Here is a 14233-nt window from a genome sequence, read left to right on the forward strand (position 1 = left end):
GATGGCAAACTTTGATCCAGCTTTCACTCGGTCTCGCAACAATGTTGCCCTCCGATCATGGACTGTGCGGTTTCTAAAAGAAATCACCTTGTCATCCGGCGTGTTACGCAAAGGTATCACATACGCGAAACGATATGCAGGTTGGCTATTCTGGTTAGTATTTTTCTATTTTTATTTAGATTGTTTTTTAGAATGTTGCGGATGATTTTGCGAATTATGTGAACGTTGCAGTTGCAATGGACGAGATATTGTCATTCCACACCAATTATGAGAAGAAGTACTCAAGTCTCTACAACATGGACAAGACGGTTGTCTTTATAGACAACCCCGGAAAAGTAACACTGGACTATTGTGGCACACGCAATGTTGATATCAATCACGGCGTAGCCGAAAACACTGGATGATGTGGCGGCTATTTGTGCGCTTCAGCGACGGGAGAAAAGCTGAGGCCCTTCATTATGTTGCGGGAAAACTGGAGTGCCCAGTCGCTAGTGAGGTGACATCGCAGGCCTTTGGCTGCACGTCCGTGGAGTCCGCAGTACAAAGAAGGTCTGGTGCGACATTTCATTATGAAGAAATGGATTCAAAGGTATATTAGTTGATGCAATAGATTTAAAGCAGATTTTACTAATTTAGACTTTTTTTGTTTGTTTATTGGATATGGCGTCCAAGTGTCACAGGATGCCGAAAGCTACTTTTTAACAGTCTAAACGTTCACGAGATGGTAAGCATTCTCGAAATGCTATGCAAAACCATCGTAAAAGGTTTTCGCAGAGCAAAAACGCTTCCTATTGACGCTAGAGACGCATTTTCAAGACGAACCTTCATGCACTGCCTGAAGCCGCTGTTTTAGTTGATGTCTCAGATGTCGAAGACGAAGGTCTTGATGAATAAACTTGTACTTTTGTTTTATTCATACAAAAATAAACCGATTATTCTACAGTACTATTTATGCTTTCTAACAATTATTTTACTGGCTATTAAAATTAACCCTTTTTGTGAACGGGCGCTTTTGACCTGGCTATATTATACGATATAAAGTCAAGTCATTTGGTCGTCAAAGGAAGCATTTTGCCCCTCTTCATAAACCGCGATACTACAGCAAATCTTGTGCAAATCCTTGTAGTTCGAGTAGATAGGGCGATTCTGTCTCTTCCACACTCAAAACCAATGAAAGGGCAATTTTGGCTCCCTTTCATGGGTGACACGAGTGATACTCGAGGATGTACCCTCCAAAGGGGGCAAAATACCCGACTAACCACGAAAGGGTTAACCCCCCACACACACACACACACACACACACTCCTGTCGAGGCTGCCGGTAGTAACAGCGGTTGTGGGGCTCGCATCAGCTTCTCCGCCCCATCCCTGTATGGTTGTTGATTGACGGCATTTCGTGTTGACTCGGTATTTCTCCTGTACCCGGCAACGCTTCTCTTTAATCTTTCCGTATATCTCGATCAACTTATTCTGTGACTGGTGATACCAGTCTCCATTGATGAGATTGAGAAATATGGAAGTTCGTGAGTGCAACACACAGCGGTATTTTCCACTGTAGAACGAGCCGTTTTCCGCAGTACTTCCGCAAGGACACCGGCTCTGAAAGGCGACGTCCACAGCATACAGAGCACACTGAAAGTTGGCAAATGTATTGCCAGTATTAGCCGCAACCTTATGGTACTTGGTCGCAACGCTCTTCGACTTGGTCGACGTACAACTTGGGTGGCAGCTTCTTGATGAAATTGGTCGCAACGTTCGTAAACGTCGTTGCGGCTAGACGAAAGAGCCTCGCGTTGCTCTCCCACGCCCCTCCTTCCTTCAGTCCGACGAGATATGCAATGACGAGTTATGCAAATTGCGTATTTAGGCTTAACTTCGGGGCGCCTCCCCCTTCCAATACCATAATTGACAAGGACAAAATCACGTACGGAAAGCCAAAGCTCGTTGAACTCCCGTACCGAAAAGTTGATCATGTCGGAGATAGTGTTGACCTTCCAAGCTCCCTACAAGAGTGCATGATCGGTGTGTCGGAAGCATCGTCGTCAATCTCGTATGGATGTAAAGTGGAGTATCGACCAAGGTCTTGATCCGGCGTTCTAGACGCTCCAAAGGGACAGACTCGTCTCCGTTACCATTAGCCTGGCGGGTGTTTGAAGTAGAGTGACGAGTTATTTCAATTGATTTGGACTTATATGTAGAGTAGAAGAAGATTAAGTAAATCGAAAATAAGCTATCTCTCCTTAGAAAGCGTCGCGTTCGGGAGAGATTCGTTAAAACACACGACAACATCTCTTCTGTAGTAGACTGACAACAGTAGGTTCGGATATATTTTCTAAAAATATCATGTAATTTGCTAATTAACGAGCCTCTCACGGTGTCCACAGATGATCTCACCGGGAATACCTAGCTTTAGCTTTTTACAGCCAACTCGGTAAGCGATCTATTGAATCACACTGTTTAGATATGCTATTAGTACTGTAGCAAGATTTTACATGATTTGACATGATTATGCTAAACTGTACTGGATAACTGACTACCCATTACACTAAAATAGTGCGGTATGTATGAGAGGCGTTACCGCAACAGCAATACGATAATACGACCGAAAATAGCGCAACCTTATGACCTAAAGCGACCACAAAGCCATATGTTGGATGGTAATTTATTTTAAATGACATGCCATGTCGTCGTCGTCACCAATACCACCAGTAAATAACGTGGCAGCGTACGAGCGTTGTCTAAATTTAGAAATATGTTAACCACATTAACTGCATGTATCCAATATATTGGCGTGTTTACTACAGAGTTTCCGTGCGGTACACATTCTTAGCACTTTGCATATTTTGCAAAGGTCCAAGCACAGCGCAATGATGGACGGAAGGTTGCGGGCACGAGAGTTGGTGCGCACACGAGTTGATGAGCTAATGGGCATGAAGAACAATCTAAATAAGATAGGCACGGGTCTGGAAAAGATACTAAGGGCTCATATGGAGTTGTTGTCTCGTAATGAGGACAACGAGGAGAGCATCTACGCGTTGGCGTGAGAAATGGGCGACATTGGCGTGGTTCACGCCGGAGACCTATCGTTCGGGTGCTGCTACAGATGGATGTCAACAAATTGAATGGCTAGTATGAAGTATTGTTTGTAAGTTTAGTACAGTTTCAACTTTCTACTTTAGTTCCTTCAGTACCTGCTCGTGAATTCCCTTCGTCCTTTCCGCTAGGAGCCGCGCGGCTCTCGCGTGACTTACATAGGATCATCCACAGCATTCGCAGACGCATAAACCGCAAGTCAGTCTTGGAAACGTTGCTGTGCTGCCACTGAAGATTCCCATGTACATAGCTGAATACCTGGGTCACAACAAGTATTCCACAGCTCGCGAAGTCAGGTTGCTGCGGAACTTCGGGCCACTCAATACGATCTATGCGTAGTTTGGTAGTGGCGGTCGAGGCTTGGCACCATCTCTTCACGAAACCGCGAAGCCCTTCCATAACAACCTCATTCTACTGGTCCTTAATGCCCTTCTAATCTTCTTCCAAATTAAACATCACATACAACGTTTTATGAATAACAAGAAAACAACACATAAATGATAGTATAGGCCCTTACTGGTAGTAGTCAGGCCACCCTCGTCGGATCCGGATGGCAAATTCACACACACACACACACCCGTAATCTTCATCGCTTGGAAGTCGCAAAGATCTTGACGTTTGTTTTGTGACTCAGGCCGTGACTCCTAACGAAAACACCTCGGCACTACCAGTGTCTGGGATTTCAAATTATACAATTGATTACAAAATATACATTTGGAAATGGAAGATATTCGAAGAAGAACAGTAGCCAGGAATTGTAGTACTGGTTGAATAAAGTAGTAGTTTAATTGCCATTTCTGGAGTACTATCGTATTTTAGAATTGATGCTACTTCAAGTTTATTTTAGTTTAGAATTTATACCATAATGAAAAGTGACTGCCGTTGGGTGGCATTCAGACGAAAAAAACCATCAAAAATTTAATGGTTTTTTTTCGTCTGAATGCCATCCTGGCCAATCAGATCTCTCAGGTAACCCCCTCCAAACTGATCGAGAACAGCTGACGGTCATGTTTTCAGTGTGGATGAACTTCATCTCGCGCATCAAAGCTGCGTGAGCTTGCGATCTTCCTGCAGTTTAGTCTCAGCGGCGAATACTGTGCCATTCCGCCATTTGCCGGCTTGTGCGAACTCCAGTCTCCAGTGACCGCGTGACCGCAAGTTGATCATGCGCTTCCTTTGCCAACTGCTGCCTGTCGCTATGGCGGCTCTCTTCGGGTCGTCGGTGGCGACGGCCTCCGAACCTCGCTGCTTCCCCGAGAAATTCATGTTTGGCTCAGCCACCGCCTCGTATCAAGTGGAGGGCGCCGTCAAGGAAGGTGGCCGCACTTCCAGTATTTGGGACGATTTCTGCCGTGAAAAACCCGGTATGAAATGTGCCAACGTGGCTGACGATTTCTACCACCGCTACAAGGACGACGTGAAGCTCATGGTCGAGACTGGCCTCGAATCTTTCCGCTTTTCGATCTCGTGGTCGCGTGCCATGAACTGGGACCCCGTCACGCGTCGCATGAAGCCCAACGCTGAAGGTATCGCCTGGTACCACAACCTCATCGACGAGCTCAATGGTAACGGCATCGTGCCGATCCTGACCATTTACCACTGGGATCTGCCAAGCGAGTTGCAGACGCAACTCGAGCCCAAGGGTTGGCTCAACCCAGGAATCGTTGACCACTTCCTCGATTACTCGACTCTGCTCTTCAACGAGTACGGCAGCAAGGTTCAGCTCTGGACGACGTTCAACGAGCCTCTATCCTTCGTCGGTGCTGGTTATGGCCTTGGCATGCACGCTCCCGGCTACTCTGGCTCGGACACGCAGGCGTACACGGCCTCTCGTAACGTGCTTATTTCCCACGCCAAGGCGGTGCAGAAGTTCCGTGAAATGAAGACTAGCAACGTTATTGGAGACAAGGCACGCATCGGTATTGTGTTGGTGGCCAACTGGTACTACCCCTTGGACCCGAATAATGAACGCGACGTTGCTGCTTCCAAGCGTGCGTTCGACTTTGACTTCGGCTGGTTCCTGAACCCTATTGTGAACGGCGACTACCCGGCGGTCATGCGCGAGCGCGCCGGCGACCGTCTCCCCAAGTTCACGGCGGAGGAATCTGCTCTGCTTAAGGGATCGTACGATATCTTCATGATGAACCACTATGGCTCGCGCGCCGTCACGGACTGCGACTCGGACCGCTCGAACACTCCGTGCTCGACTCTGCTGCCTGGTTACCAGGCGGACAAGGGCATCGACGACAGCCACGTCATGCCTGGCACGCGCGCCGGCGTCCCGGACCGCTTCGGTAACAACTACTGCAAAATGTTCACCGGCTACCCACCCGGATACCTAGACATGATCCGCTATCTGCACATGCAAGACACCAGTGTGGATATCCTGCTGACGGAGAACGGATGGTGTGGAAACGATGATGTTGACAATTACGACCAGTTGTGGTACTTCAAGGCGTTCGTCGAGCAGGTGCACAAGGCCGTCGTGGAGGAGAAGATCCCTGTCATCGGCTACACGGCGTGGTCGTTCTTGGATAACTATGAGTGGGGTTCGTACGGCCCGCGCTTCGGCATGTACTACGTCAATTTCACGGAGCAGACTGGATCTCCGGACTTCTACGAGCCCAAGCCTACAGACCTGGCTCGCATCCCTCGTCCATCGGCTAAGTGGTTTAAGAAGGTGTCCGAGACCAAGTGCCTCGATGGCTGGAGTGATGTCAGCAACATCAAGGCTCATTCGACCTCACACGAGAGCAAGACGTCCACCTTCGGTATTGTGTTCGGAATTGTCGCGCTCGCTACGGTTGTGATTGGTATTGCTGTGGTGGTTGTGTACCGTCGCCGCCGTAGCGGCTACGAGCCGCTCTTGTCGCGCAACTAGATGGCACCGGTACGAACTCGGGCACGGCTGATGATAGGCGAAAGCAGCTCTAGAAGCGACCCACAACATATGACTCGTTTCAGTTAAATAGGCAACACTTGCTTAAACAAATATAAAGACCGTGGTTGTCTTCGCCTAGTTAACATGAATTATGTACTACCACGTCGTGATGGGCGTATCATAGCGGCGCATTGCATATACAGTGCCCGCCCGACCTTCGACGTACGCTTCATCCACACACCCGTTTGGCGCAAACACTGGAAAGTGTAAACGCTGGGAAGCTGTAGGCTGTAGCAAATGCATCGTCTTCAACCGCATCCACCAATACTCGATGGCAGGGTTTCCTTCAACGTAAATCTGTACCATCGGTACTACGAAGTACATGTAGTTGCCTGACCATTTCCACTGTCGCGCGAGGTAATACACTTCCAATACATACTCGCATTCTTCCGTGTCGGCGTCAATTCGGTTGTCAAGATCTCAACGATGCGCTAGTCGCCACTTCAGCCCGAGTTTGATGCGTGTACAATTCGAGCACCGGAATGCTCCTGCAAATCATAATACATGTAGCAATGGCATTGCTGCAATGCACACGTTCTGATTCAACACGTAAAGTTCATGCATCCACCATCAAAGATGCGTGGCTGAAGCAGTGTTTTGCCCACTCACGACGTGAGTCACGTAGACCACGTGACGTACTTGTGAATCACAAGTGGTGAACGAACTTTATTCAACGCATCAGGCATTGTTAAATTTGCTCGGTTGCCAAGAAGTGACCAACTCAATCACCGCAAGCATGAAGTGGTCCTTCCTCGGGTTGGTGGCCAGCACGGCGGCAGCGTCACTTGTCACTGCGTCGGAGCCTCGCTGTTTCCCGAAGGATTTCATGTTTGGCACGGCTACTGCTGCATACCAAGTGGAGGGTGCGTATAACGAAGGTGGGCGCACTCCTAGCATTTGGGATGAATTCTGCCGAGAGCAGCCCGGCATGCTATGCGCCAACGTGGCCGACGATTTCTACCACCGGTACCCGGATGACTTGAATCTCATGCAGGACGTGGGGCTCCAGTCTCTGCGCTTTTCTATTTCGTGGTCACGTGCAATGACTTGGGATCCAGAGACTCGCCATATGCGTCCCAACCCAGAAGGTATCGCCTTCTACCATGCTTTAATCGATGCCATGAACGCCAGGGGTATCGTCCCGATCCTGACGATCTACCACTGGGACCTGCCGTCCTCGTTAATGCACGAGCTCACTCCAAACGGCTGGCTAAGCCCCGAGATCGTGGAACACTACGTCGAGTACGCTACTCTCATGTTTCAGGAATACGGCCATAAGGTCGACTACTGGACGACGTTCAACGAGCCGCTTGCGTTTGTCGGCTATAGCTATGGAACTGGAATGTTTGCTCCTGGATACAAAGGCTCACCTACTGAAGCCTACACAGTCTCACGCAACGTTCTCGTTGCCCACGCGAAGGCTGTCCAGAAGTTCCGTGGGTTTAAAACGAACCATATCGTGGGCGACAAGGCTCGCATCGGCATTGTGCTAGTATCTGCGTACTTCTACCCCCTCGATCCAAACAATGCTCGTGATGTAGCGGCTGCAAAGCGTGCTCTTGACTTCGACTTCGGTTGGTTCCTCGAACCGATCATTACCGGTGACTACCCTGCGGTCATGCGTGAGCGTGCTGGAGACCGTCTCCCCAAGTTCACTGAGGAAGAGTCTGCTCTGCTCAAGGGTTCGTACGATATCCTAATGATGAATCATTATTATTCAAAGGTGGTCACGGACTGCGACTCCGAGGCGTCGGTGACGCCATGTTCGTCGCTTACTGCTGGCTGGGAAGCTGACAAGGGAGTCGATGAAGACCACATGATGCCAGGGACAATGCAGCCTCGTCCGGACAAGTTCGGTAACAACTACTGCGGTCGCTACACGGGCTACCCACCTGGATACCTTGACATGATCCGCTACTTGCATTCGCATGACCCGACCGTCGACATCCTGTTGACGGAGAACGGATGGTGCGGAAATGAGGAAGTGGAGAATTGGGACCAACTCCGTTACTACAAGTTGTTTGTGGAGCAGGTGCACAAGGCTGTCGTGGAGGAGAAAATCCCCGTCGTAGGCTACACGGCGTGGTCGTTCTTGGACAACTACGAGTGGGGCTCGTACGGCCCGCGATTCGGACTCTACTATGTCAACTTTACTGAGAAAACTGGTTCGCCAAATTTCGAGAAGCCAAAATCAACGGATTTGGAGCGTATTCCTCGCCCTGCAGCTAAGTGGTTCCACAAGGTCGCCACTACCAAGTGTATGGACGGCTGGGATGAACTCGAGCTTGCTGCGGACAGCTCCATTGCCCACTCGGCAGAACACCTCGGCTTCTCAGTTGCCTTCATTGCCGTCGTAGCTGTGGCGCTTGCTGCTGCTGTGGTCACGTTCAAGCGCCGTCTTGGATACCAACGCCTAACTCACACTTCTTCCAACTAAACTGGGTCTGTAGATCTTTGTGTATTTTTCACGCTTAAAGTATTTTTCGAATCGATTCGTTGGAGTTCGTAATTTCGGTAGTATAAAAGATTACTACGAAGTACAATTTTTTTTTTCAAGATCTAAAGGGAGTGGGTGAAACTAAACACATATCTCCCATGAGTGGCGTTTTAGAGAAATGAACAGGCCACGGACTTAGCCCTAAGCCCCATGGCCTTGCTTGGACCGATACGTTCTCTGTTTGCGCTGGGTCAGAGCTCTAAGGGTTTAAAAATGCCCTTAGAGGTTTTAAATCTACATTTCCTTGCACACTGTACCTTAGCCAATAGTATTTGGATTGGGTTCAGGACCGTCCAAAAAGTCAAAATTCCATCATAACTTCATCATATGTGGCAATTTAACTTGTTTTCAGTATCGACTTTAACCTAACCTTATGTGTTGCCACAGACTTGAATGATTACACCAAATTAATAATCATTCATTTGAAAACCTGGTTTGGTCTGTCTGTTGTTCTGAACTTCCATTCTACAATAACATCCCGGCGGCAAACAACCTAAAACTAACACTAACAACTAAAACAAGAATGACCCAGCTCATCGCAGCTTTGGTTATCGCTTTAATCGCCAGCGCTGTATTGGTCATGGCAGAGGCGAATGCATTCAAGGGAACTGGTGATCGTTTGTTGACAGATTCTGAATCTGCTGCATCGCTGGGTAGGCGATCTCTTAGCATATCCGGGACACAAGTCGACAGTGAGAGGAGAAGCTTCGATAAGCTTGCGAAGCTGTACAAAAAGAAGAAGGTCGTTGACGATGTCTTCAAAGTGCTGAACCTGAACACCGCATTGGATGATCTTCTTACCCACGCGAATTGGGGTACCTGGTTAAGATACGTGGATGATGTGAATAGTGTGCATCCAGATGACCATCGCAAAGGAGAAGTGCTGCTAGATACGCTGTTGAAGCACTACGATGACCAGTCTCTTTTACAGAAGCTCGCCAAAGCGAAGGAGTCACAGAATACGGGGGTTATTGCGACCGCGTTGGAGTCGCAATTGAAGAAAAGGATTAGTGATCAGATGGTGAAATTGGTGGGCTGGAAGAATAAAAACCTGGGCCCCGACGACATCTCCACAGCGTTTCCTGTCAAAGAATATTCTGAATTGGACGACATCGTGGGGAGCATCTACTGGGGCACTTGGGTCAAATACGTGGACAACATCGCCCCAGATGCAGACAAGGTTTCTTTGATCTTGAATCCACTGATGCTTCGCTTCAAAGATAATTTTTTTGAGATCGTGAAAACGATTGCTACATTCCACTCCGATGCCAGGTATAAGTATCTGGAGGATCTATTATTCACAAAATGGCTGGCACCTTTTCCAAATGCGGCCTCTGTAAGGGTGGAGAAAGTTAAACGAATTTTCGCCCGTGAGCAACAGACCGATGAAATTAAGAGTTTCATGGCAAGATACGCTATCGAATACAGAAAGAGGGGCAGAACAGAATCCAAGATTTTGAGTACGATGGAAGACGCAGCGAAGCGTTCGAAGACATTGTAAGCCAAAGTTGCTGGAAGGTTTTACTTCCAAAGTAAGAAAAGTGAGCTATATACTTCGAAGTAAAGCCTATTCTTGACAAGTCGATCAAAGTCACAGTTGTGCTAGGCAAGTACTAGAGAATGCTTGCAGCGACAAATATATCTCTGCAAAGTACTGGGAATTCTAGTAGACTTCTACATGTAACTTGTCTAAATGCGAACTTCAACGTGGCACGCCCCTGTGCATCCACAGATCATTGATGTCACGTTCAGCTAGTCTACACATCCGTCGGGTGTCAAAGGTAAATCTCATTTTTGAATTCGCTAAGCATGCGAATCCTAGAGCAGGGCATTCGCGTGGCCGGCGTCCTAGCCGGGCTGATGTTTTCGACCGTATCGGCGGGATCTCGCTGCTTTCCAGATGACTTCATGTTTGGTTCGGCTACAGCAGCGTACCAAGTCGAGGGCGCCTGGAACGAGTCTGGCCGCACCCCAAGCATCTACGACGCCTACTGCCGCGAGACGCCTGGAATCGAGTGCGCGAATGTCGCCGACGACTTCTTCCATCGCTACCGAGACGACATCAAGCTCATGGTCGAAACGGGTTTGCAATCATTCCGGTTCTCCACCTCCTGGTCGCGTGCGATGACTTGGGACCCAGAGACGCGTCGGATGCGTCCCAACCCTCCGGGTCTCGCGTTCTACCACTCGCTGATCGATGAATTGAACTCCAACCATATCACGCCCATCCTAACTCTGCACCACTACGACCTGCCGTTGGCTCTGCAAGACGAACTCAACCCTCAGGCGTGGCTAAACCCCGACATTTCCACTCACTTCGAAGACTACGCTACGCTTATGTTCAATGAGTTTGGCAAGAAGGTGAAGTTCTGGACGACTTTCAACGAACCACTCGGGTTAGTGGGGTACGCTTACGGCATGGGCTTCCCTAACATGCCTCCTGCACACAGAGGTTCGCCCACCGAAGCCTACGAGGTGTCGTACGGGGTTCTCATGTGTCACGCCAAGGCGGTGAAGAAGTTCCGGGAGTTAAGGGATTCTGGTGTGGTTGATTCGGGTGCTCGTATTAGCATCGTGCTGGTCTCCAGCTACTTCTATCCACTAAACCCAACTAGTCGCAGAGACGTCCTTGCCGCCCAACGCGCGTTGGACTTCGACTTCGGGTGGTTCCTGCAACCGATCCTGACTGGAGATTACCCTGCTGTCATGCGTGAGGTTGCCGGTGATCGTCTTCCTCGCTTCACAGCCGAAGAATCGGAGATGCTCAAGGGATCGTACGACATGTTCCAGCTTAACCACTACTCGTCTCAAGCGGTGACGGACTGTGATTCACCAACGTCGACTATTGACTGTGCCTCTCTTGCTCCTGGCTGGCAAGCCGACAAAGGTGTGGATGACACGCACGTCATGCCGGGGACATTGCGTCCTAAACCTGACCGTTTCGGTAACAATTATTGTGCAAATTTGTTCACGCCGTATCCACCGGGATACCTCGATATGATCCGCTACGTGCACTTGCAGGACCCGACCGTCGATATTTTGTTGACTGAGAATGGCTGGTGTGGTAATGACGAAGTAGAAAACTGGGACCAAGTCCATTTCTTTGAGCAATTCGTGGGACAAGTGTACAAAGCTGTCGTGGAGGAGAAAATCCCAGTTATCGGATACACGGCGTGGTCTTTTTTGGACAATTTTGAGTGGGGAAGCTACAAGCCTCGCTTTGGCATGTACTACGTCAACTGGACGAGTGAGACCGGGTCGCCGGATTTCAACAATCCGAAGCCAACGGATCTGGCGCGTATTCCTCGTCCATCCGCCAAGTGGTTCCACAAGCTCTCCACGACCAGGTGCCTCGATGATAACAGCATCTTAGCACTAGAAGCCTCAGAGGAGCCAACCAAGGATATGGCGGAGATGTTTGGAGCGCCTCTGGTGATGATTGCAGTGATGGCAGTCGTTGTGATGGTTGGTATCGCGACGCAGAAACGCCGCCAAGATTATGAACGCATACCTCTCGTTTCGGCGCGTTAAGTCAGCGCTAGTGCGCTTGCCAGACAAGCAACAACACCTCTAATTTTCATTTTTCGTTACCAAAAACAACACTTTTTGAAAACTAAGGTCGTACTTCAAAGTTACCTGGTCGCCTCGATTATCAGTGATACTACGTAGTATATCACTTTCACTCAAACGGCTACAACGTGTAGTAGTGATCTGGCTTAGCAGACTGCCTAAAGCAAAGGCGTTCCTTCACCAGCAGCACCATCGTGACCACGGAAGTGACGCCAAATGCGACGTCCAACAAAGAACACCAGCACAACCACCGCTACGAAACCCACTGCTGCGATCGCCACGATGCCGAACAGCCAGCGCCACACGTGGTGACTGTGACCACCACTCTCATGGGTCTTGGTGGTTGTTGCTGAAGTTTCGTCCGCATTCAGACACTTGGACGTCGCCACTTTCTGGAACCACTTGGCCGACGGACGAGGAATACGAGCCAGATCGGAAGGCTTCGGCTGGTAGAAATCGGGAGATCCCGACTCAGACGTGTAGTTGACATAGTACAGACCGAAGCGCGACTCGTACGACCCCCATTCGTAGTTGTCAAGGAAAGACCAGGCTGTGTATCCGATAACGGGGATGTGTTCTTCCGTGATGGCCTTGTGCACTTGCTCCAAGTAGGCCTGGAAGTACCATAGTTGATCGGGGTTGTCGATCTCATCATCTCCACACCATCCGTTCTCGGTGAGTAGGATATCGGCGGATGTGTCATGTTTGTGAAGCCACTTGATAGTCTCAAGGTATCCAGGAGGGTAGGCAGTGAATGAAGCACAGTGCGAGTCTTTCAGAGCCTTCTCACTACGTGGTCTCGTGCCCGGAACTGTTTGAGATATATCAACGCCACGGTCGCGCTGCCAGCCAATTGCAAGCTTACTGCACTCTGTCTTTGATACACTCGAGCCACAGTCTGTTGCTGCACGCGTCGAGTAGTGGTTGAGCATGAAGAGATCGTATGATCCTTTCAACAGTTCAGTGTCCTCTGGAGTGAATCGTGGGAGACGGTCGCCCACAACTTCACGCATGACGGACGGGTAGTCTCCACTAACAATCGGAGAGAGGAACCAGCCCACGTCGAACTCCATTTTACGCGAAGCTGCCTCCACATCGTCCGGATTTGACTCGTCCAGAGGGTATGCGTAGTCAGCATTTAGCACAATAGCAATCCGAGCTTTGTCGTTGATAACATGAGAGTTTTTCAGCTCACGGAATAGCTGGACCGCTCTCGCGTGAGAGAGCAGCACATTGTGCGTGGCAGTGTACACTTGAGTCGGTGAACCAGTGAAGCCTGGAGCCTCCCTACCGGTAGCGTAGCCTGCGGTCGTGAAGGACAGTGGCTCGTTGAATGTAGTCCAGAGATCCACTTTGCTCCCGTACTCATGAAATATGAGCATCGCGTACTCTGCATAGTGCTGGACGATGTCCGAGTTAAGCCAACCTTGAGGTGACAGCTCTGTGTGGAGCTCCAGTGGTAAGTCCCAGTGATACAGTGTCAAAATGGGCTTGATGTTCTTCGCATTCAACTCGTCGATTAGCGCGTGGTAGAACGCGATACCATCCGGGTTCGGACGCATGCCGTGCAGCGCTGAATCCCAATTCATAACTCGTGACCATGAGATGGAGAAGCGGAAGCTCTGCAGCCCCATCTTCACCATCAATTGGATGTCGCTCTTGTATCGGTGGTAGAAATCGTCGGCCACATTGGCACATTTAACGCCCGGTCGTTCGCGACAGAATTGGTCCCAGATACTCGGTGTGCGACCACCTTCGTTCACTGCACCTTCGACCTGGTACGAAGCCGTGGCCGACCCAAAGAGGAAGTCGTCCGCGAAGCAGCGCGATTCGGCAGCAACGGTGGAATCCGTCGCCCCTAGCAGCACAGCCGCCACACACCCGACAAGCTGCAGAAGTCGACGCATAGTGGCCAGGTCTTAGGAAGCTTGGTAAGCTCGTTGGGATGTCTAGATATGAATGGCACCCGTCTAAGATCCCTCTCTCGCAACAATGATGTGTGGTCTGGGTGCGTTGAAGTTATGGCACCTTCAACGACGACAATCCTGCTTGCAGGAAGGGCGCCATGAAGTGGCGTTGCACGATGAAAAATACCTGTCCAAAGTCAGTTGCAATCATTTGCACACAACAGTT

At 49.7% G+C, this 14233-nt stretch overlaps 7 protein-coding genes across 7 annotated transcripts; 5 read left to right on the forward strand and 2 right to left on the reverse strand.

The window, feature by feature from the left end:
* Positions 1-134: 134 nt before the first annotated feature.
* Positions 135-404, forward strand: PPTG_23067 (hypothetical protein; the record flags this gene model as incomplete). Its single annotated transcript, XM_008908187.1, has 2 exons — positions 135-140; positions 192-404. 2 exons carry the CDS (start codon positions 135-137, stop codon positions 402-404), a joined length of 219 nt encoding a protein of 72 aa, XP_008906435.1.
* Positions 405-1671: 1267 nt separating this feature from the next.
* Positions 1672-3281, reverse strand: PPTG_23068 (hypothetical protein; the record flags this gene model as incomplete). The annotated part of the gene is made up of 4 exons (XM_008908188.1): positions 1672-1815; positions 1928-2002; positions 2697-2737; positions 3251-3281. The coding sequence occupies 4 exons, from the start codon at positions 3279-3281 to the stop codon at positions 1672-1674; spliced, it is 291 nt and encodes a 96-aa protein (XP_008906436.1).
* An 838-nt stretch (positions 3282-4119) lies between these two features.
* Positions 4120-6209, forward strand: PPTG_12006 (hypothetical protein). The gene has a single exon (XM_008908189.1). It carries the CDS (start codon positions 4258-4260, stop codon positions 5971-5973), a length of 1716 nt encoding a protein of 571 aa, XP_008906437.1. The 5' UTR covers positions 4120-4257; the 3' UTR covers positions 5974-6209.
* Positions 6210-6732: 523 nt separating this feature from the next.
* Positions 6733-8586, forward strand: PPTG_12007 (hypothetical protein). Its single transcript, XM_008908190.1, has one exon. The coding sequence runs from the start codon at positions 6770-6772 to the stop codon at positions 8468-8470; it is 1701 nt and encodes a 566-aa protein (XP_008906438.1). The 5' UTR covers positions 6733-6769; the 3' UTR covers positions 8471-8586.
* Positions 8587-9053: 467 nt separating this feature from the next.
* PPTG_12008 (hypothetical protein) lies at positions 9054-10031 on the forward strand (the record flags this gene model as incomplete). Its single annotated transcript, XM_008908191.1, has 1 exon — positions 9054-10031. One exon carries the CDS (start codon positions 9054-9056, stop codon positions 10029-10031), a length of 978 nt encoding a protein of 325 aa, XP_008906439.1.
* A 308-nt stretch (positions 10032-10339) lies between these two features.
* PPTG_12009 (hypothetical protein) lies at positions 10340-12178 on the forward strand (the record flags this gene model as incomplete). The annotated part of the gene is made up of 1 exon (XM_008908192.1): positions 10340-12178. One exon carries the CDS (start codon positions 10340-10342, stop codon positions 12059-12061), a length of 1722 nt encoding a protein of 573 aa, XP_008906440.1. The 3' UTR covers positions 12062-12178.
* PPTG_12010 (hypothetical protein) lies at positions 12052-14176 on the reverse strand. The gene has a single exon (XM_008908193.1). It carries the CDS (start codon positions 14005-14007, stop codon positions 12259-12261), a length of 1749 nt encoding a protein of 582 aa, XP_008906441.1. The 5' UTR covers positions 14008-14176; the 3' UTR covers positions 12052-12258.
* Between the last annotated feature and the right edge of the window lie 57 nt (positions 14177-14233).

The sequence above is a fragment of the Phytophthora parasitica genome (genome assembly GCF_000247585.1).
Source record: "Phytophthora parasitica INRA-310 unplaced genomic scaffold supercont2.29, whole genome shotgun sequence".
NCBI lineage: Eukaryota > Oomycota > Peronosporomycetes > Peronosporales > Peronosporaceae > Phytophthora > Phytophthora nicotianae.

Excerpts from the sequence above, each read along its gene's own strand:
- PPTG_12007 (XM_008908190.1), top strand. The coding sequence starts at position 6,770 with ATGAAGTGGTCCTTCCTCGGGTTGGTGGCCAGCACGGCGGCAGCGTCA.
- PPTG_12006 (XM_008908189.1), top strand. The coding sequence starts at position 4,258 with ATGCGCTTCCTTTGCCAACTGCTGCCTGTCGCTATGGCGGCTCTCTTC.
- PPTG_12010 (XM_008908193.1), bottom strand. The coding sequence starts at position 14,007 with ATGCGTCGACTTCTGCAGCTTGTCGGGTGTGTGGCGGCTGTGCTGCTA.